Source organism: Tachysurus vachellii, chromosome 18 (genome assembly GCF_030014155.1).
Source record: "Tachysurus vachellii isolate PV-2020 chromosome 18, HZAU_Pvac_v1, whole genome shotgun sequence".
In the NCBI taxonomy this organism is placed as follows: Eukaryota; Metazoa; Chordata; class Actinopteri; order Siluriformes; family Bagridae; genus Tachysurus; species Tachysurus vachellii.
This window is the reverse complement of record NC_083477.1, coordinates 18,419,045-18,441,824: the sequence shown is the minus strand read 5'-3', so window position 1 is coordinate 18,441,824 and position 22,780 is coordinate 18,419,045. Positions and strand designations below refer to the sequence as shown.

General features: G+C 37.8%; 9 gene segments (V, D, J or C); all 9 read right to left on the bottom strand.

The window, feature by feature from the left end:
* Nucleotides 1-560: 560 nt before the first annotated feature.
* On the bottom strand, nt 561-992 carry LOC132861340 (Ig heavy chain V region 5A-like; the record flags this gene model as incomplete). The annotated part of the segment is given in 2 exon segments: nt 561-856; nt 950-992. Coding segments are annotated over 2 exon segments (339 nt in total), but the record flags the coding sequence as incomplete, so codon positions are not given.
* Nucleotides 993-1,971: 979 nt separating this feature from the next.
* Nucleotides 1,972-4,572, bottom strand: LOC132861601 (immunoglobulin heavy variable 3-30-3-like; the record flags this gene model as incomplete). The annotated part of the segment is given in 3 exon segments: nt 1,972-2,270; nt 2,359-2,373; nt 4,401-4,572. Coding segments are annotated over 3 exon segments (486 nt in total), but the record flags the coding sequence as incomplete, so codon positions are not given.
* Nucleotides 4,573-4,976: 404 nt separating this feature from the next.
* On the bottom strand, nt 4,977-5,408 carry LOC132861726 (Ig heavy chain V region 914-like; the record flags this gene model as incomplete). The annotated part of the segment is given in 2 exon segments: nt 4,977-5,272; nt 5,366-5,408. Coding segments are annotated over 2 exon segments (339 nt in total), but the record flags the coding sequence as incomplete, so codon positions are not given.
* A 1,977-nt stretch (nt 5,409-7,385) lies between these two features.
* On the bottom strand, nt 7,386-7,816 carry LOC132861252 (Ig heavy chain V region MC101-like; the record flags this gene model as incomplete). The annotated part of the segment is given in 2 exon segments: nt 7,386-7,675; nt 7,774-7,816. Coding segments are annotated over 2 exon segments (333 nt in total), but the record flags the coding sequence as incomplete, so codon positions are not given.
* Nucleotides 7,817-8,746: 930 nt separating this feature from the next.
* LOC132861599 (immunoglobulin heavy variable 1-69-2-like) lies at nt 8,747-9,256 on the bottom strand. The segment is given in 2 exon segments: nt 8,747-9,117; nt 9,205-9,256. Coding segments are annotated over 2 exon segments (423 nt in total).
* Nucleotides 9,257-11,438: 2,182 nt separating this feature from the next.
* Nucleotides 11,439-11,873, bottom strand: LOC132861598 (Ig heavy chain V region 914-like). The segment is given in 2 exon segments: nt 11,439-11,749; nt 11,834-11,873. Coding segments are annotated over 2 exon segments (351 nt in total).
* Nucleotides 11,874-12,844: 971 nt separating this feature from the next.
* LOC132861597 (Ig heavy chain V region 914-like) lies at nt 12,845-13,862 on the bottom strand. The segment is given in 3 exon segments: nt 12,845-12,872; nt 13,424-13,727; nt 13,817-13,862. Coding segments are annotated over 3 exon segments (378 nt in total).
* A 1,012-nt stretch (nt 13,863-14,874) lies between these two features.
* On the bottom strand, nt 14,875-15,306 carry LOC132861277 (Ig heavy chain V region 5A-like; the record flags this gene model as incomplete). The annotated part of the segment is given in 2 exon segments: nt 14,875-15,170; nt 15,264-15,306. Coding segments are annotated over 2 exon segments (339 nt in total), but the record flags the coding sequence as incomplete, so codon positions are not given.
* A 780-nt stretch (nt 15,307-16,086) lies between these two features.
* LOC132861278 (Ig heavy chain V region PJ14-like) lies at nt 16,087-16,517 on the bottom strand (the record flags this gene model as incomplete). The annotated part of the segment is given in 2 exon segments: nt 16,087-16,376; nt 16,475-16,517. Coding segments are annotated over 2 exon segments (333 nt in total), but the record flags the coding sequence as incomplete, so codon positions are not given.
* Nucleotides 16,518-22,780: the final 6,263 nt, after the last annotated feature.

Sequence of the window (22,780 nt, the reverse complement as noted above, 5' to 3'; positions counted from 1 at the left end):
GTTTTTATTTGTCCAACCTGTGTTTAACAACCCAAATAACTAATCACACATTATGGAAAGAGTGAAAAAGAAAAGAAAATGTAGATATTTGTCTGATAATGACTGATACTGAATGAGTCTCATACAGAATGCAGTTTGTGGATTCACTTTTTTCACTTTATTTGTTGAGCTCTGCTGCCTCCTTCAGTTGTTTCAGATATTGAACCTCAGACTATGAGAACAGACTGTGTGTTAAACACAACACACTGCTGGAAACATGCTGTATTATTCCTGAATCCACTCATTAAACACTGATTCCAACTGCTGGTTAAAAATCCTGTAAAATGAAGGGATTAATAATGGTTCAGAATGAAGACACTTTCAATAATATTTTCTTTTTTATTTAAAAATGACTTTGTGTGACTGTGTTTTAAAATGCTGCAAACGATTCTGACTTCATTCCAGTGGAAGAAAGTGAAAGTGTGACTGAGATGATTTATTAGTTACACTGAGAGGATGTCTGTAACATGTCTCATAAGGTTTTTGTAAGAGGAATCCACTATTCTGTCTCACTGTCTGTAATGAGCGCAGTAATACACAGCTGTGTCTTCAGTCTGCATGTTCTGTCCTCCAATTGTTATTGTGTTAGTAGAAGTGTCTCTGGAGATGCTGAACTTATTTTTCAGTTTCTCACTGTAAGCTGTACTCCCACCAGCATAGATGATTCCAATCCACTCCAGAGCTTTTCCTGCAGGTTGTCGAATCCAAGCTGTATGATAGCTCGTAACTGAATATGAAACCTTGCACTGGATGGAGAGACTCTGGCCTGGCTGGACTGTCATGGAAGCAGGCTGAGTCAGTTCCTCACCATGCACATCTGTGGAGGAAAACACATGGTGATATCTCACACAATATATGCTGCACCTTTATTCTTCATCTAGTAAATGAATGAATTTGATAAAGCACTCACAAGAAGCAGCTGCCAGCAGGAGCAGTAGAGATGTAGAGAACATGGTGTGTGTTGTTTGGACTGGAGTCTTCTCTGTTCTCCAAAGTTTAACACACACCATCACATCATATAAATAGAGTGAGATCCAGCTCTGACACTTGGATTTGTTTATCTGCTGATGATGGGAGGAGATTGTATCTGAAATGTATTTATATCATGAGGAGGAGATTCATCTGATGGAGGATGTGTTGGTTTATAAACTCAACTCTTTCTCTTTGTAGTTGTCAAAAGGTTTCCTTACAATATACATCATTCAACTGCCTAAAGACTAGATTCATTTTACTATGTCTTAGTAGTTAAACCCAGAATTCAAGAGGATGCACTTTCTTTTTTACATGACTGTAAATGTATTGACACGTGAATTAATAATATTTCATTAGTATAAACGTCTAGACCAGGGGTCGGCAACCCGCGGCTCCGGAGCCGCAAATGGCTCTTTCATCCCTCTGCTGCGGCTCCCTGTAGATTTGGAAAATAAATATTTAATTTAAATTTATTTTATTTTAGTTAGTTTTTAAAAAAAATCTAATTCTAAATTCTAAGATTATGATGCTCTTGTAACATTACAATAAACCGTGTTTAATTTTTTTGTCGCTCAAAATATACTCGGTAGCAGTTCATTGATTTCATAAATGCAACACACTACAATTTTTTCTATACTTTCCATAAAGGTAAAAAAACGGTATTTGCAGTGTTCTCTTCATTTTAGATGTCAAAAGGGTTTTGTGGCTCCCTGTGTTTTTTTTTCTGTGGGAAACGGGTCCAAATGGCTCTTTGAGTGTTTAAGGTTGCCGACCCCTGGTCTAGACAATGTTCAGAACAGTCCAGTAAAAGTCAGCAAGTGGTAACATGTAAGTCAGAGACACTGTAAACATTTTGGTTCTTTCACCTCCATGAATCTGAAAATGTGGGTTTGTCATGTGTCTATAGTAAGTCTGTGTTTTTGTACTGATGTCTAAGGGGAAGTATCACTGTGTGTCACGGGCGCAGTAATAAACTGCAGTGTCTTCTGTCCTCATGCTGTTCATCTGCAGATACACCTGCTTCTTACTGTTGTCTCTGGAGATGGTGAAGCGGCCCTGAACAGCACTGGAGTAAAACTTGTTATCACTATCATACTCAATAATTGCAACAAATTCCAGTCCTTTTCCAGGTGCCTGTCTGATCCAAGCCATCCAGTAGCTACTAATGTCTAATCCAGAGGCTGTGCAGGTCAGTTTATGAGACTGAGCAGGTTTGATGATCACTGGATCAGACTCGATCAGTGTCTGACTGCAGGAATCTGAAATAGAAGAATATTCAAAGGTAGGAATTAACATTAAAACAGGACCAAACCAAAAAAAATTAATTATGTAATAAATAATACTAACGTTGAATAAAGATTGCTAGAGTAAAGTAACTCAAAACTCTGCCTAGTCCCATCTCAAAGAATTAAAATGATTCCTGCTGCTGTAAATGAACACAAACTGCTGCTATGTTGTTGGGCTGAATGTTTCAGCATAAATGGTTCAAACACAGGATTTGGTTTGCATGACACACCCACTAGAGATATAAAAACATCCACAGAGGAACAGACGAGAGGAGAAAAAGCTTCCTGTAAGACTAAAGGTGTTTCATGCTGTCAGCTTCATCACTGCTCTTTACTCATTAGATCTCATGTCTTTTTTGAAGCATAAGAGCTCAGTAAAAACATAGAGTAAGAAATTAAAGACATAGGGGCATGATGTTTTAGGCAGTGTGATGGGATGCAGTAGCATGTGTGGACGTCTTTTGTTCCTCTAAGATCTCTCTGTGTTGTGTCATGTTTTAAATCAACATTATTGGAGAAATTATTGTGATTATATAACAGTGTGTTTGGAATGTAGGGATTCGTTACTCAGTACATTACATTATTTGTTCATTTAGGAGAATGAGGACTGGGATGGACTCTGGAGCCTGCACTCTGACCCAATAAAACACTTCCTAATGATGACCGAGTGACTGAATACATTACCCTGATTACTGTCTGGTGATACTGAATGATTATATGATTAGTTACAGTATATATATCCTTACACCTCTAATTCCAGTAGTTTTGTTCTCTATTAATAAGAGCACAGACATTTGTTCTCTTCTGGACTCCTGAACACATAAAACCTGCAGACGCAGACGGGGAACATGAGCTGCAGTTTATTTACAGAGTCATTTAAAGAACCGGAATATGAACATGTCTGAATCTGAACTTGGGGTGAGCAAGAGGATGTTTTTGTATTATAACAGGGTGAATTTGCATAAACACACTTCAGCTGTTAGATTTCTTAGTTTCATGAATCCTTCTTGAAAACAAGCAGCTGCTGCCCCCTACAGGTGATTTTTAATTCCAGGAGTTTGTAGTAGTGATGCTGCAGTAAACATCTACATTTCAGTTTGATCTCTCGTCAGATTCTGTGCTGCTGAACAGACTCTGTGTTTCTAAATTCAGGAAATGAACCATCGACCTGTAGTGTTCCTGCAGCTGGCATCACAATCAGGAGGAATAAAAGCATGAATAGTACAGTATATAGTCCCAACTAGTCATCATAATAAAAGCTCTTGGTCTATAAAAGCTCTTGGTCTATGTTGCTTAAATCTATAGCAGAGAAGGAGATTTGCATAGAGACACTCCTTATCTTAGGGTCAACATGTGATAGATTCCTCTAAATGTGAAAACCTCCTAATCTCATGAACATCTCTGAACTGTGATTTTAAATCTATAATATTAGGAACATTAAGAGATGTTCTAAGGTGAATTTATGTGAAGTGAACACACTCTTCATATCAGCATATTCAGTAAGGAGTAAAACACATTTGTGTGTTGTTATAGGACAATAATCAAGGACCAGGTGGTGTGATGTCAGGAATTGTAGAGGTGGTGGATGCAGGTGCTGATAATTTATTGTGTAAAATACAAACAAAACACATGAAATTGTGTAATTCTGCACCCTTTGGCTCTACTGTGACATGAAGTTACTGCTATAAACCTGAAGATAATTATTTTCTAATAATCAATGGCACTGATTACTATGATCACTTTTCCTCTTATACAGCAGCAGTTTGTGAACGGTGACAATTTATTTATTAATTAAAGAATAACTCTTTTTATGTTTAATGTTACAGTTAATGTTATGGAACTTTTATGAAATGTATGTATTTAATAATCACTAATTAAAGTCTGACATTTTTCTTTAAATGTTATTTATTTCCCTTTTGGTCCCTTATAGAATATGACTATAAGAGACAGTCTCAGTGTTCACTGTGTCAGAAATACATAGAAATTGTGGAGTATCTAGATCTGACTGAGGATATGAGAATATGTTGTACTTTAAAGAAACCTACAATGTTACAGTATATTTGTTGTGCTGTAGCGCCACCTGCAGATCTTGTGAAAATGTACCGTATCTTGAAAGCTCTTTTCTCTTTGACCACATCTTGGGGAGGATTTTTGGACGGTTGATTAACATGTTTGTACCACTGTGGTGTTTAGCACAGTAATAGACAGCAGAATCCTGGGCACTCAAACCAGTCAGCTGCAGATACACCATGTTTTTGGAGTTGTCTCTGGTCATTTCCAAATGTCCCGCAATGTCTTTGGCGTATAGTGTTTTACTGGCATCATGCCAGATAGCCCCAATCCATTCTAGAGCTTTTCCAGCTTGTCTGATCCAAATGATGTAACAGAGAGGAACAGCAACTAATCCTTCAACCTACATTATCAGAAGTTCTTGTTAGTGATACGATTATTACAGTGTTTATCATGTGGAGAAACATAAAAAAAGAATTGTATTATGGTTTAAAATCTATATTACATTTTTTTTTTAAATTAACAAACTTCAATCTGTTTGTTCATATTTGTGGATTATTTATTTATTTATTTACTTACTTACTTACTTATTTATTTTTTACTGTTATTGTGAACACTGAATGAGGAGTTTTTGTACAGGGATGTTGTTTATTCGTCTCACTGTGGTTCACGAGCGCAGTAATACACAGCTGTGTCTTCAGTCTGCATGTTCTGTCCTGTTAATGTCACTGTGTTGCTGGACGTGTCTCTGGAAACCTGAAACCTGCTTTTCAGTTTCTCACTGTAGTAAGTGCTACCAGCAGAACCCATAGTTGCGACCCATTCCAGAGCTTTTCCTGCAGGTTGTCGAATCCAAGCTGTATTGTAGCTTGTAACTGAATATGAAACCTTGCACTGGATGGAGAGACTCTGGCCTGGCTGGACTGTCATGGAAGCAGGCTGAGTCAGTTCCTCACCATGCACATCTGTGGAGGAAAACACATGGTGATATCTCACACAATATATGCTGCACCTTTATTCTTCATCTAGTAAATGAATGAATTTGATAAAGCACTCACAAGAAGCAGCTGCCAGCAGGAGCAGTAGAGATGTAGAGAACATGGTGTGTGTTGTTTGGACTGGAGTCTTCTCTGTTCTCCAAAGTTTAACACACACCATCACATCATATAAATAGAGTGAGATCCAGCTCTGACACTTGGATTTGTTTATCTGCTGATGATGGGAGGAGATTGTATCTGAAATGTATTTAAAGGAGTATGTGTGGGTTCATACACTCAACTCTTTCTCTTTGGAGTTGTTAAAAGGTTTCCTTACAATATTCATCCTGTAATTGATCTTATATTGTGATTTACATCATTCTACTTCTAGCATGAAGTAGTTAATGCTTATAAGCCTGTTATATAAAAGACTTTTAATTCCTGTGGAAGCAATGAGGGTGTACTTAGATTTTCACACATGGCTTCTCCATATTAGCTTTATTTTTGTTAAATAAATAATGGCATGATGTAATATGTCATGTGTTCTTGTTCATCTGAGGTTTTATTACCTGATTTTAAGACCTGCTAAAAACTAGATTCTTTTTTTATTATTTCTTAATAGTTAAACCCAGAATTCAAGAGGGTGCACTTTCTTTTTCACATGACTGCAAAAATGTTGAGAAGTAAATTAATGATCTTTCATCAGTATAAATGTCCAGACAATGTTCAGAATAGTCCAGTAAAAGTCAGCAGCAAAAATGTCTTTCACATTCAAGAATCTCCAAATGTGGGTTTGTCATGTGTCTATAGTAAGTCTGTGTTTTTGTATTGATGTCTAAGGGGAAGTATCACTGTGTGTCACGGGCGCAGTAATAAACTGCAGTGTCTTCTGTCCTCATGCTGTTCATCTGCAGATACACCTGCTTCTTACTGTTGTCTCTGGAGATGGTGAAGCGGCCCTTAACAGCACTGGAGTAATATATGTAACTACTGCTACCTGAGATTGATGCAACCCATTCCAGCCCTTTTCCAGGTGCCTGTCTGATCCAAGCCATGTAATAGGCATCAAAATCTAATCCAGATGCTGTGCAGGTCAGTTTATGAGACTGATCAGGTTTGATGGTCACTGGATCAGACTCGATCAGTGTCTGACTGCAGGAATCTGAAATAGAAGAATATTCAAAGGTAGGAATTAAAGTTAAAAATGAATGAATGAAAAATATTTTAATTATGTAACAAAAAATACTAACATTGAATGAAGATTGCTAGAGTAAAGTAACTCAAAACTCTGTCTAGTCCCATCTCAAAGAATTAAAATGATTCCTGCTGCTGTAAATGAACACAAACTGCTGCTATGTTGTTGTGCTGAATGTTTCAGCATAAATGGTTCAAACACAGGATTTGGTTTGCATGACACACCCACTAGAGATATAAAAACATCCACAGAGGAACAGACGAGAGGAGAAAACTATTTCTGTAAGTTTCACATTGTCAGGTCACTAACTGTTCTGTTTGTAGTATTAGTTAACGCTCCCTAACACTCCTGCTGCTTGGGTTTGAATTAGACTTTTTCTTGCACTGAGATTGACATAAATACATGAACTTTCCTGATCCGACTCTTTCAGCATTTATTATTTAAATCATTTATAAATCTGTCCAGTGAGTTAAATGAAGCTGGAGAACGATTAGAGTGTTTAAGATAGAGACAATGAATGTGTTCAAATAGACTAAAAAGATTTTCTTTACAAAGACTGACATCTAGAGGCATAAAAACACACAGACAATTATAATCATAATAATAGCTTACATTGTGTGTTACACTGACATCCACTTCAGGAAGCTGCACAAAAGCTTTGGAATAGATTGGTGTGGTATTAATGATGGATTAACTGTGTATTCACTTGTGTTCAGGACAACAATTTAATTTAATGTTGAGACAAAGATGAAACCTTATGTAGATATCTTTGAACTACAGAAGTGTCTTAGCTCTGCTAGCTCATATATACCAGACCCCTCTGGGGACATGTGTACTGCAGAGAGAGGAAAATGACCAGGGATGTTTTTGTACAGGGCTTCAGTGAGTTTGTAGTGTTGTGTGTCTGGCACAGTAATACACAGCCGTGTCCTCGACCTGAAAGTTTTGTCCTCTTAAATAAACTGTGCTGCTGGATTTGTCCTGGCTGAGACTGATCTTGCTCTTCATTGTGTCTTTGAGATTAGTGCTATCACCACTACACAGATATCCGAGCCATTCCAGTGCTTTTCCAGCAGGTTGCCGTATCCAGTGAATACAATAACTCGACTCTGAGATCTTACAAGAGATGGAGAACGACTCTCCAGTCTTCACCAGCACAGAGTCAGTCTGAGTGAGCTCCACACCTCCAACACCACCTGTGAATAAGAGCGACATAACATCATCAAAAGTCACCAAGTCATTTTCACGAAACGAGAATTAAATCTAAATTCATTCAGCCGACACGGAGACGTACAGAATGCAGCTGAAAGCAGCAGCAACACTGATAATGACAGCATTGTTGTTAAAACAAAAGTGAAGTGAAGTAAAATGCTCAGCTGCTCTCCTCCTCCTCACTACACACACACTCACACACACACACACACACTCACACAGACCTCCTTAATGTAAGAGACACAAGTGGAGGATTTGCATGAAATGCATCATCATGGTCTTGAATCCTCAGGTTTACTCATTTATACATTAATGTTCTTCCTCTTAGAAGAATTGGTCTTAGAGTGAAATGAACAAAACACTAACGTGTCTCTGTGATTAACTGAACTGAACATGTTCAATCAACAACCGTCTAAAATGAGCCTCACACGATAAAGTCACAGTTTCTGTGTTCAGAAGGTGTAAGTTACATTTCTATAACAGAAGCTGTGTATATTGAGACTGTGATGTGTGTATTACAGTGTGTATTGAGACTGGGATGTGTGTATTACAGTGTGTATTGGGACTGGGATGTGTGTATTACAGTGTGTATTGGGACTGGGATGTGTGTATTACAGTGTGTATTGGGACTGGGATGTGTGTATTACAGTGTTTATTGGGACTGGGATGTGTGTATTACAGTGTGTATTGGGACTGGGATGTGTGTATTACAGTGTGTATTGGGACTGGGATGTGTGTATTACAGTGTGTATTGGGACTGGGATGTGTGTATTACAGTGTGTATTGGGACTGGGATGTCTACTAGCTTGTTGGTTTGAGGAACAGTCAGAACCACATTAACACAGTATGCTGACAGAGCTGTTATTTCTACCTGTGGGTTTTCCAGTGTTTTCAGGAGCATATAAATGTATGAAAAATGTATATTTTTAAAAAACTAGTTTATGCCACACCCACATTTGAGTTATAGCCAGATATATTTATAGATAATTGGAGTAGAAAACAGATACAGAGTGTTTATCTCTCTATGAATTATAAGTGAAGCCACTTTAGTTAGTTCAGTTACAATGTGTGTCTGGTTTTTGTACAGCTGCTTCCTCAGCTCCAGTCACTGTGGGACTTCGGGCGCAGTAATAAACCGCAGTGTCCTCTGTCCTCAGGGTCTTGGCCTCTAAGTACTGTGTGCTTGCTGAGACATCTTCTGTTAAAGTGAGCTGGTTCTTCACAGTCTCTGCATATATTGGTGCATTTTTGCCTGTATCCATCCTGCCAAGCCATTCCAGGGCTTTCCCTGGTTTCTGTCTGATCCAGTGTATGTAGTTGCTTGTCATTGAATATCCATTTATCTTACAGGAGATCTTCACAGTTTCTCCAGGTCTCTTTACTACAGCAGGAGACTGGTCCAGTCTGATCTCATCACTGCTGACACCTAGCAGATAAAACATAACAAAGATCATCATCAACACAGTCAAGATATTCTGAGGGAAGAAATAAACAGTACAGAAGTCTCAGGTACCTTTGGTTAACATTATAACAAAGATGTAGTACTGAGTGACCCTCAGCCCCATCATCATTCTCTTTGATTCAGTTGTGTGTCACAAACTTGGGGTGAGCAAGAGGCTGTTATTTTTTTATAACAGGGTGAATTTGCATAAACACACTTCAGCTGTTAGATTTCATAGAATCCTTCACAAAAACAAGCAGCTGCTGCCCCCTACAGGTGGAGATACAAAATATTATAAAAAATGTTCTGGCTGTCAGTAAAAAAAAAAAAGAAAATTTAAAAAGAAGGAGGAATTCAGAAACTGAACATTTTCATCAGCAAGGTTTAAAAGAGAGAAAACACTCAGATACAGTATCAGCAGTAACATAGTAAATCATTTGGATTTAGATTTCTAATCAGTTAATTGGGAAATCAATATTAGTCTCAATGATTATGGCACTGAGCTCTTTTTCTAGCTTAGTTAACATCTACTTCTATAGTTGTCAATATGTCAGTTCAATCTAATTCATTTGTATAGCACATTTAACAATAGATATTGTCTCAAAGCAGCTTTTAGAGAAAAATACAAAAAAAAAAATTTTAAGTTTAAAAGTGAGATAAATATTTATCTCTAAAATTGATGCTTAATGAGCAAGTCTGAGGCAATGTGTCAAGAACTTTTTTTAAGATGATATGAGGAAGTAACCTTGTGTCAGGAAACAGGGGTGTTTTAAAGGATAAAAAGACCCGTATGCACTGATAACAAAAAGGGGCTTATTAAGGGAAAAAATGACAAAGGGCTCGAAACACTAGGAACAGATACACATTCCTGCTGCTGTAAATGAACACAAACTGCTGCTATATTGTTGGGCTGAATGTTTCAGCATAAATGGTTCAAACACAGGATTTGGTTTGCATGACACATCCACTAGAGATATAAAAACATCATGTGTTTCAGACAAAACATTGCTGTGTTGAGTGCAGCTCTGCAGCTGTTAATCACACTCACACCCCGTTTCATCTCCATATCAATTTAATGTGGAAAATAATTCAGCTGTTTGTTATTATTAATAATGATATGAACGTGTTGTGATGTAATTAACACTTTCCTGAACTACACTGAACATTATAATCAAACCGTGTAACCGAACATGACGTTCATTCTGGTATAGGCTGAAACCCTCTAGAGGCTTTATCTGACGAATCCAGAGAGAAAGAGCTGAGAAGATTCTAGATCAGGTGTTTTTAAATCCTAAAGATTTGTAATCTCTAGTGAGCAGAAGAGAAAGCTGAAATCTAATATCACAACAGCTAGACGTTGAAACTATTCTTCTTCTTCTTCTTTCTTAATCAAAAGTCTAAAATAATCTGCTTCAAGAAATGGAATCAGGAGTGAAGCAGGTGACTCGTCTTCTGTAAATTGCCCCTCGGGGTGAATGAGTGTGTGAATGTGTAACATGACCAGAATGTACGCTCAGTGTTCCTGGGATGGACTCTGGAGCCTGCACTCTGACCCAATAAAACACTTCCTAATGATGACCGAGTGACTGAATACATTACCCTGATTATTGTCTGGTGATACTGAATGATTATATGATTAGTTACAGTATATATATATCCTTACACCTCTAATTCCAGTAGTTTTGTTCTCTATTAATAAGAGCACAGACATTTGTTCTCTTCTGGACTCCTGAACACATAAAACCTGCAGACGCAGACGGGGAAAATGAGCTGCAGTTTATTTACAGAGTCATTTAAAGAACCGGAATATGAACATGTCTGAATCTGAACTTGGGGTGAGCAAGAGGATGTTTTTGTATTATAACAGGGTGAATTTGCATAAACACACTTCAGCTGTTAGATTTCATAGTTTCATGAATCCTTCTTGAAAACAAGCAGCTGCTGCCCCCTACAGGTGATTTTTAATTCCAGGAGTTTGTAGTAGTGATGCTGCAGTAAACATCTACATTTCAGTTTGATCTCTCGTCAGATTCTGTGCTGCTGAACAGACTCTGTGTTTCTAAATTCAGGAAATGAACCATCGACCTGTAGTAATAATAATAGTAATAATAATTATTATTATTATCATTATAAACATTAATAACTGCTAGAAGATATTGGAATAAAGAGGAAGATCTGAGTGCTGAGTGTGAATAGATGTTGTTTATAATAAAGGTGTCTGGGGTGCAGTTTCCTGCTGAGGGAATATTTACAGCTCACGAGGACGTGCTTGTGTGAGTTTTTGTACAGCTCTGGAGTCTGTTGTGTCAGTGTGACTCTCGTGCACAGTAATAAACTGCCGTGTCTTCAGCTTTCAGACTCTTCACTTCTAGGTACAGCAAGTTTTTATTGGTGTCTTTATTGATGGAGAACTGGCCCTGTAGAGACTGAGCGAATATTGTGCCAGTGCCACCATCAATGCACCCGATCCACTCCAGTCCTTGTCCTGGTTTCTGACGGATCCAGTGCATGTAGTAGCTGCCCATTGAGAATACGGAGACAGTACAGGACAGAGTGACCGACTCTCCAGGTCTCTTCACCACAGAATCAGAGGAGGTCAGGGACTGTCCATAAGAATCTGGAAGAGAAGAATAGAACTCAGTAATGTTATCTTATACTGATTATAATGCTAATAATCTACACATAGAATACATAAACGTACATGAAATGAGTAGCAATAAGATACACTGTCCTAAAGTCATCCTCATCATCTCTGAGTTCTGCTTCACCCAGATTTAAAGTGTATGTGAGTGTTATCTCTCACAGAGCTCACTGTAAACTAGAGCAGACAAGAACATGCTGTTTATACACCACTCTATTTGAATAGGGAGCGTCCATGACCATTATGGAGGTGTTCAACCCACAACCACACGCTGCTCACTGGATAGATGAGAGGATGATAAGGTACTATGTAAATCTCTACAACAGAATGTTTCTCTATCAGAAAGGGAACCAAATCGAATCATTTTTAGAAGACACCTCACTCATCTAAGGAACACATTAGGAAACCTAAATGTAGGAATGGTTACGTGGTGATGGTTTATTTCACACAGACGACTTTCTCCTGCTCCTGTATTGAGAAGGAGTAAAGCTCAGTGAAAGAAAGTAAGGAATAAAACACTTGGGGAGGTTTTGTTACAGAAAAATAATCAACAATGAATCAAAGCAGAGTTTCTGTTATCATCACAACATGAAGTCTTTTATTCATCACTATTTACAATTTTTCTTGTTAGTGATATAATTATTACAGTGTTTATCATGTGCAGTAATGTTAACATTTTGAATTACGGTTTAAAATCTATATCACAATTATTTAAAAAAAATGAACTAACTTCAATCTATTATTCTCATTTGTGAATTATTTATTCATTTACTTATTAATTTATTTCATATTTTTTCAGACTCGGATAGATCAGTGTTGTGTCTTGCTAACACTGAATTTTTGTATAGGGATGTTGTTTATTCCTCTCACTGTGTGGATAACTAGCGCAGTAATACACAGCTGTGTCTTCAGTCTGCATGTTCTGTCCCCGTAAGGTCACAGAGTTACTGGAATTGTCTCGAGAGACCACAAACCTGTCTTTAAGTGAATCTTTCTTATTAATATGCCCATTATAATAAATGGTGTTGATCCATTCTAAAGCTTTTCCTGCAGGTTGCCGAATCCACCAGTTTAAAAAAAATCTTGACCCCCGCTAGTTCTGGTGCTCGTCTGAGGACATGAATTTAGCGCAAGACAGTCCACTGCAACGCGGACTAAACCCTGTGCACTGCAGATAAGGTACGGCGTTTTTTTAATTTCCTGAAAAATAACGGTATTGGACATCCGAGGATTTCGCCTGACAGCGACAATTTGCATCAAGACGTCATGAGAGAAAACATGTGGGAGTCATGATGATGTAACAGAGAGGAACAGCAACTAATCCTTCAATCTACATTATCAAAAGTTTTTGTTAGTAATATGATTATTACAGTGTTTATCATGTGCAGTAACATTAAAGATTTGTATTATGGTTTAAAATCTTTATTACAATTATTAAAAAAATTAACTAACGTTAATCTCTTTGTTCTCATTTGTGGATTATTTATTTATTTATTTATTTATTTATTTATTTGTTTGTTTGTTTGTTTGTTTATTTTACATTTTCTAAGATTTGGATAGATCAGAGTTGTGTCTTGTGTCTTGTTATTGTGAACGCTGAATGAAGAGTTTTTGTACAGGGACGTTGTTTATTCGTCTCACTGTGGTTGCCGAGCGCAGTAATACACAGCTGTGTCTTCAGTCTGCATGTTCTGTCCTGTTAATGTCACTGTGTTGCTGGACGTGTCTCTGGAAACCTGAAACCTGCTTTTCAGTTTCTCACTGTAGTAAGTGTTACCACTACCACATATCTCTCCGATCCATTCCAGAGTTTTTCCTGCAGGTTGTCGTATCCAGTGTGTACAGTAGCTGCTATCAGTTAATGAATATCCAGACACTTTACAGGTCAGAGTCAGTGACTGACCAGGAGTTAATACTGTGGATCCGGTCTGGATCAGCTCAACACTGTGAACACCTGTTAAAGAAAAGATATTTTAATGATGTAAAAGCAAAAAGCTTTAAGGAACCAAAACTGTATTACATGTCAAATGTAAAAACACTTACAGTGTACGGCTGCCAGCAGCAGCAGCAGTAGGGATGTAGAGATCATGGTGTGTGTTGGAGCAGAAGAAGTAAAACCTCTTGGTCTTTGCTGTTTAAATATATAACAGAGAAGGACATTTGCATAGAGACACTCCTTATCTTAGGGTCAACATGGGATGGATTCTTATATATAAATATAAATGAGAAAACCTCCTCATCTTTTAAACATGTCTGTAATTTTTAGAGATATCTATCACTGCAGCTTGAGTTTATGTTTGAACCAATAAGAAGCTTAAGGCAGGTGTTAATGAGTAAGTTTATACACTATCAGGTGTTTTCAGGTGAAAAAGAAAACTCACAGAAATTATTATTCATCTAGAACAGGCCCCTTTATTTCTATTCATTTATCATTCTGTTTAATTTAGAACCTTACATTATAACAGCATTATAAAATACATCTTGTCATGTTACTGAGAAACCTCACAACCACAGGAGGATGTAGTTACATAAATTATAGTGTTTTTATTTGTCCAACCTGTGTTTAACAACCCAAATAACTATTCACACATTATGGAAAGAGTGAAAAAGAAGAGAAAATGTAGATATTTGTCTGATAATGACTGATACTGAATGAGTCTCATACAGAATGCAGTTTGTGGATTCACTTTTTTTCACTTTATTTGTTGAGCTCTGCTGCCTCCTTCAGTTGTTTCAGTTATTGAACCTCAGACTATGAGAACAGACTGTGTGTTAAACACAACACACTGCTGGAAACATGCTGTATTATTCCTGAATCCACTCATTAAACACTGATTCCAACTGCTGGATAAAAATCCTGTAAAATGAAGGGATTAATAATGGTTCAGAATGAAGACTCTTTCAATAATGTTTTCTTTTTTATTTAAAAATGACTTTGTGTGACTGTGTTTTAAAATGCTGCAAACGATTCTGACTTCATTCCAGTGGAAGAAAGTGAAAGTGTGACTGAGATGATTTATTAGTTACACTGAGAGGATGTCTGTAACATGTCTCATAAGGTTTTTGTAAGAGGAATCCACTATTCTGTCTCACTGTGTGTAACGAGCGCAGTAATACACAGCTGTGTCTTCAGTCTGCATGTTCTGTCCTCCAATTGTTATTGTGTTAGTAGAAGTGTCTCTGGAGATGCTGAACTTATTTTTCAGTTTCTCACTGTAAGCTGTACTCCCATCAGTATGGATGTATCCAATCCACTCCAGAGCTTTTCCTGCAGGTTGTCGAATCCAAGCTGTATAATGGCTCGTAACTGAATATGAAACCTTGCACTGGATGGAGAGACTCTGGCCTGGCTGGACTGTCATGGAAGCAGGCTGAGTCAGTTCCTCACCATGCACATCTGTGGAGGAAAACACATGGTGATATCTCACACAATATATGCTGCACTTTTATTCTTCATCTAGTAAATGAATGAATTTGATAAAGCACTCACAAGAAGCAGCTGCCAGCAGGAGCAGTAGAGATGTAGAGAACATGGTGTGTGTTGTTTGGACTGGAGTCTTCTCTGTTCTCCAAAGTTTAACACACACCATCACATCATATAAATAGAGTGAGATCCAGCTCTGACACTTGGATTTGTTTATCTGCTGATGATGGGAGGAGAATGTATCTGAAATGTATTTAAATCATGAGGAGGAGATTCATCTGATGGAGGATGTGTTGGTTTATAAACTCAACTTTCAACAAGATTTTTTATTTGGAACGTTGTCTTTGAAGTTGTAAACATGTTTTCTCACAATATTTATGCTATAATTGATCTAAACAATAACTGTAACATTTCTAAAAACACAGATTATTGTAGTTAAATATGAATCAGTTTTGTAGAATCCCAATAATCAAATATCTGTCCGGTGAGTTAAATGAAGCTGGACAACGATTATAATGTATAAAGTGAGAGAGTTTCTTTACAAAGACTGACATCTAGAGGCACATAAAGAATTATAATTATAATAATAGCTTAAATTGTGAGTTACACCGACATCCACTTCAGCAAGCTGCACAAAAGCTTTGGAATAGATTGGTGTGGTATTAATGATGGATTAACTGTGTATTCACTTGTGTTCAGGACAACAATTTATTTTAATGTTGAGACAAAGATGAAAACTTATGTAGATATCTTTGAACTACAGAAGTGTCTTAGCTCTGCTAGCTCATATATACCAGACCCCTCTGGGGACATGTGTACTGTAGAGAGAGGAAAATGACCAGGGATGTTTTTGTACAGGGCTTCAGTGAGTTTGTAGTGTTGTGTGTCTGGCACAGTAATACACAGCCGTGTCCTCGACCTGAAAGTTTTGTCCTCTTAAATAAATTGTGCTGCTGGATTTGTCCTGGCTGAGACTGATCTTGCTCTTCATCGTGTCTTTGAGATTAGTGCTATCACCGCTACACAGATATCCGAGCCATTCCAGTGCTTTTCCAGCAGGTTGCCGTATCCAGTTAATACAATAACTCGACACTGAGATCTTACAAGAGATGGAGAACGACTCTCCAGGCTTCACCAGCACAGAGTCTGTCTGAGTGAGCTCCACACCTCCAACACCACCTGTGAATAAGAGCGATAGAACATCATCAAAAGTCATCAAGTCATTTTCACGAAACGAGAATTAAATCTAAATTCATTCAGCCGACACGGAGACGTACAGAATGTAGCTGAAAGCAGCAGCAACACTGATAATGACAGCATTGTTGTTGATATAAAAGTGAAATGAAGTAAAATGCTCAGCTGCTCTCCTCCTCCTCACTACACACTCACACACACACACACTCACACAGACCTCCTTAATGTAAGAGACACAAGTGGAGGATTTGCATGAAATGCATCATCATGATCTTGAAGTCTCAGGTTTACTCATTTATACATTAACGTTCTTCCTCTTAGAAGAATTGGTCTTAGAGTGAAATGAACAAAACACTAACGTGTCTCTGTGATAAACTGAACTGAACATGTTCAATCAACAATCGTCTAAAATGAGCCTCACACGATAAAGTCACAGTGTCTGTGTTCAGAAGGTGTTAGTTACATTTCTATAACAGAAGCTGTGTATTTTGATGTGTGTATTACAGTGTGTATTGGGACTGGGATTTGTGTATTTCGGTGTGTATTTGGACTGGAATGTGTGTATTACAGTGTGTTTTGGAATTGTAGTGTGTTTATTACAGTGTGTACTGGGATGGGGATGTGTGTATTACAGTGTGCATTAGGACTGGGATGTGTGTATTACAGTGTGTATTAGGACTGGGATGTGTGTATTACAGTGTGTATTTGGACTGGGATGTCTGTATTACAGTGTGTATTGGTACTGGGAGGTGTGTATTACAGTGTGTATTTGGACTGGGAGGTGTGTATTACAGTGTGTTTTGGGATTGTAGTGTGTTTATTACAGTGTGTATTTGTCAGTGACGTGGGGATAACAACAGACCCAAATGCAGGATAGCTAAAATAAAAGGGTTTATTAACTAAAAACACAAAACAGGGACAAGGACACAGACGATACCAGACATGACAGGACTAGACACGGGATGACAGATGACAACAAGGATTCCGCACAGCCATAGGCAACGCGGCACGGCTGAATAGACATGACAATTAAACACATGAGGAATAGGTGTAAAGAGACGGGGAGGAAGAGACAAGGGCGGGGCAGATACGTGAACATATAACATAAACTAAAGCACATGGCCAAAGTCTGGGCAGGATCCTGACAGTATTAGCACTGGGATGTTTGTATGAAAGTATGTATTGGGACTGTGATGTGTGTATTAGACTGTGCATTGGGACTGGGATGTGTGTATTAGACTGTGCATTGGGACTGGGATGTGTGTATTAGTGTGTGCAGTGGGGCTGGGATGTGTGTGTTACAGTGTGTATTAGGACAGTATGTTTTGTACTATGTGTGTGTTACAGTGTGTACTAGGACTGGGGTGTGTGTTACAGTGTGTATTGCTAGTATGATGTGTGTATTACAGTATAGTGTTTATTGTAATTGTGGTGTCTTTATTACAGTATGAATTGGGATGTGTGTATTACAGTGTGTATTGGGACTGAGATGTGTGTATTACAGTGTGTATTGGGACTGGGATGTGTGTGTTACAGTGTGTATTGGGACTGGGATGTGTGTGTTACAGTGTGTATTGGGACTGGGACATTTGTATTACAGTGTGTAGTTGTCACTGTGATGTGTGTATTACAGTGTGTAGTGGGACTGGGATGTGTGTGTTACAGTGTGTATTGGGACTGGGACATTTTTATTACAGTGTGTAGTTGTCACTGGGATGTGTGTATTACAGTGTATATTGGGAATGGCACGTCTACTAGTTTGTTGGTTTGAGGAACAGTTAGAACCACATTCACACAGCATGCTGACAGAGCTGTTACTGTATTTCTACCTGTGGCTTTCCAGGAGCAGAGAAACAGAGTTTATGTATATTTTCATTCATGATAATTAATTTAGGCCACGCCCACTTTAGGGTTATATCCAGGTACATTTATATATAATTGGAGCAGTAAATAGATACAAACTCTGTTCATCTGTGTTACAATTATAAGTGAAGCAACTTCAGTTAGTTCAGTTACAATGTGTGTCTGGTTTTTGTACAGCTGCTTCCTCAGCTCCAGTCACTGTGGCTTGTCGGGCGCAGTAATAAACCGCAGTGTCCTCTGTCCTCAGGGTCTTGGCCTCTAAGTACTGTGTGCTTGCTGAGACGTCTTCTGTTAAAGTGAGCTGGTTCTTCACAGACTCTGCATATGTTGCATCATTACTGCCTGCATCCATCCTGCCAAGCTGTTTTTTTTTTTTTTTTATAACAGAGTGAATTTGCATGAACACACTTCAGCTGTTAGATTTCATAGTTTCATGAATCCTTCTAAAAAGCAAGCAGCTGCTGCCCCCTACAGGTGCAGATACAAATATTATAATGTTCTGTCTGTCAGTAAAAAAAAACTTTCACATGGACCAACAACGAAAATATATATATAAATATATATTTTTTATCAGCATGGTTTAAAAGAGAGAAAACACTCAGATACAGTATCAGCAGTAACATAGTAAATCATTTGGTTTAAGCAAATCAATTAATTCGGAAAACAGTCTTAATGATTATGACACTGAGCTCTTTTCCTAGCTTAACATCTACTTCCACAGTTCTCAATCTGTGAATTCAATTGTATTTTCAATTGTATCAATTCAATTGTATAAAATGTATTTATTTAGCACATTTAACAATGGACATTGTCCGAAATCAGCTTTACAAAAGTACAGAAACATAGAATAAAAATATTAAAGTCTATCACTATTGAGCAAGTCTGAGGCGACGTCACAAGGAAAAACTCTTTGAGATGATGTGAGGAAGAAACCTTGAGAGGAACCAGGTTTAGAAGGAAAAGTCATCCTCATTTTGGTGACACTGACAGGAAATAATGTCAATGTAAATAATGTCATTTATACAACAGTTTGTAGTCAGTTTGTCACATCATGAAATGTAGGCAATAAATATTAGATATATTCAGGGAATAAAATAAATATTACATCAGTATAAAAGTCCAGACAAGGTGGGTTTGTCACATGACTGTAGTAAGTCTGTGTTTTTGTACTGATGTCTAAGGGGAAGTATCACTGTGTGTCACGGGCGCAGTAATAAACTGCAGTGTCTTCTGTCCTCATGCTGTTCATCTGCAGATACACCTGCTTCTTACTGTCGTCTCTGGAGATGGTGAAGCGGCCCTTAACAGCACTGGAGTAATACTTCCTATCACTATCACCCTCGATAATTGAAACAAATTCCAGCCCTTTTCCAGGCGCCTGTCTGATCAAAGCCATCCAGTAGCTACTAATGTCTAATCCAGAGGCTGTGCAGGTCAGTTTATGAGACTGATCAGGTTTGATGATCACTGGATCAGACTCGATCAGTGTCTGACTGCAGGAATCTGAAATAGAAGAGTAATCAAAGGTAGAAATTAATATTAAAAATAGAACAAAACAAAAGATTTTTTAAATGATGTAACAAATAATACTAACATTGAATGAAGATTGCTAGAGTAAAGTAACTCAAAACTCTGTCTAGTCCCATCTCAAAGAATTAAAATGATTCCTGCTGCTGTAAATGAACACAAACTGCTGCTATGTTGTTGGGCTGAATGTTTCAGCATAAATGGTTCAAACACAGGATTTGGTTTGCATGACACACCCACTAGAGATATAAAAACATCATGTGTTTCAGACAAAACATTGCTGTGTTGAGTGCAGCTCTGCAGCTGTTAATCACACTCACACCCCGTTTCATCTCCATATCAATTTAATGTGGAAAATAATTCAGCTGTTTGTTATTATTAATAATGATATGAACGTGTTGCGATGTAATTAACGCTTCCTGAACTACATTGAACATTATAATCAAACCGTGTAACCGAACATGACATTCATTCTGGTATAGACTGAAACCCTCTAGAGGATTTATCTGATGAATCCAGAGAGAAAGAGCTGAGAAGATTCTAGATCAGGTGTTTTTAAATCCTAAAGATTTGTAATCTCTAGTGAGCAGAAGAGAAATCTGAAATCTAATATCACAACAGCTAGATGTTGAAACTATTCTTTATTCTTCTTCTTCTTTCTTAATCAAAAGTCTAAAATAATCTGCTTCAAGAAATGGAATCAGGAGTGAAGCAGGTGACTCGTCTTCTGTAAATTGCCCCTCGGTGTGAATGAGTGTGTGAATGTGTAACATGACCAGAATGTACGCTCAGTGTTCCTGGGATGGACTCTGGAGCCTGCACTCTGACCCAATTAAACACTTCCTAATGATGACCGAGTGACTGAATACATTACCCTGATTATTGTCTGGTGATACTGAATGATTATATGATTAGTTACAGTATATATATCCTTACACCTCTAATTCCAGTAGTTTTGTTCTCTATTAATAAGAGCACAGACATTTGTTCTCTTCTGGACTCCTGAACACATAAAACCTGCAGACACAGACGGGGAAAATGAGCTGCAGTTTATTTACAGAGTCATTTAAAGAACCGGAATACGAACATGTCTGAATCTGAACTTGGGGTGAGCAAGAGGATGTTTTTGTATTATAACAGGGTGAATTTGCATAAACACACTTCAGCTGTTAGATTTCATAGTTTCATGAATCCTTCTTGAAAACAAACAGCTGCTGCCCCCTACAGGTGATTTTTAATTCCAGGAGTTTGTAGTAGTGATGCTGCAGTAAACATCTACATTTCAGTTTGATCTCTCGTCAGATTCTGTGCTGCTGAACACAGACTCTGTGTTTCTAAATTCAGGAAATGAACCATCGACCTGTAGTGTTCCTGCAGCTGGCATCACAATCAGGAGGAATAAAAGCATGAATAGTACAGTATATAGTCCCAACTAGTCATCACAATCATTGTCCTAGAGCTGATTTACCTCCAGTCAAATACGTAAAGACATCATAATGTAAATGTGATACATAAGATGGTTATTAATATTATTAATATTAATAACTGCTAGAAGAGATTGGAATAAAGAGGAAGATCTGAGTGCTGAGTGTGAATAGATGATGTTGTTTATAATAAAGGTCTCTGAGGTGCAGCTTCCTGTTGAGGGAATATTTACAGCTCACGAGTTTTTGTACAGCTCTGGAGTCTGTTGTGTCAGTGTGACTCTCGTGCACAGAAATAAACTGCCGTGTCTTCAGCTTTCAGACTCTTCACTTCTAGGTACAGCAAGTTTTTATTGGTGTCTTTATTAATGGAGAACTGGCCCTGTAGAGACTGAGCGAATATTGTGCCAGTGCCACCGTCAATGCGCCTGATCCACTCCAGTCCTTGTCCTGGTTTCTGACGGATCCAGTGCATGTAGTAGCTCATTGAGAATCCGGAGACAGTACAGGACAGAGTGACCGACTCTCCAGGTCTCTTCACCACAGAATCAGAGGAGGTCAGGGACTGTCCATAAGAATCTGGAAGAGAAGAATAGAACTCAGTAATGTTATCTTCTACTGATTATAATGCTAATAATCTTCACATAAAAAACATAAACATACATGAAATGAGTAGCAATAAAATACACTGTCCTTCTCTGAGTTCTGCTTCACCCAGATTTAAAGTGTATGGGAGTGTTATCTCTCACAGAGCTCACTGTAAACTAGAGCAGCCAAGAACATGCTGTTTATACACCACTCTATTTGAATAGGGAGCGTCCATGACCACTATGGAGGTGTTCAACCCACAACCACACGCTGCTCACTGGATAGATGAGTGGATGATAAGGTACTATGTAAATCTCTACAACAGAATGTTTCTCTATCAGAAAGGGAACCAAATCGAATCATTTTTAGAAGACACCTCACTCATCTAAGGAACACATTAGGAAACCTAAATGTAGGAATGGTTACGTGGTGATGGTTTATTTCACACAAACGACTTTCTCCTGCTCCTGTATTGAGAAGGAGTAAAGCTCAGTGACAGAAAGTAAGGAATAAAACACTTGGGGAGGTTTTGTTATAGAAAAATAATCAACAATGAATCAAAGCAGAGTTTCTGTTATCATCACAACATGAAGTCTTTTATTCATCACTATTTACAATTTTTCTTTTCTTTTTTTATTTATTTATAGTTATGTTTAATCTTGTGTTACGGCCAGAAAAACAAGTTATTTCCTGTTATCGTGTTCATTATTACAGCTAGAAACAATCCTTCCCTCAACACTTGTCCTGAAACTGAGGAAAAAGTACAAACTTTTCTGTCCTGAAGACTTTTTCATGCTGAAAATAAAGTCACAGCTTTAACCCTGATCTAGCTCTGACACTGGAGACTCCTTCCAACAACACGAAATAAACATTCTCTTTACAGAAATCTTCATCATATCAAACACTGCAGATATTTTATCTTCTAATTAAATGTTCTCAAACAATTTGTAATTCAGTATTTTCCTTTGTTTGATAAGTTTTTGAATG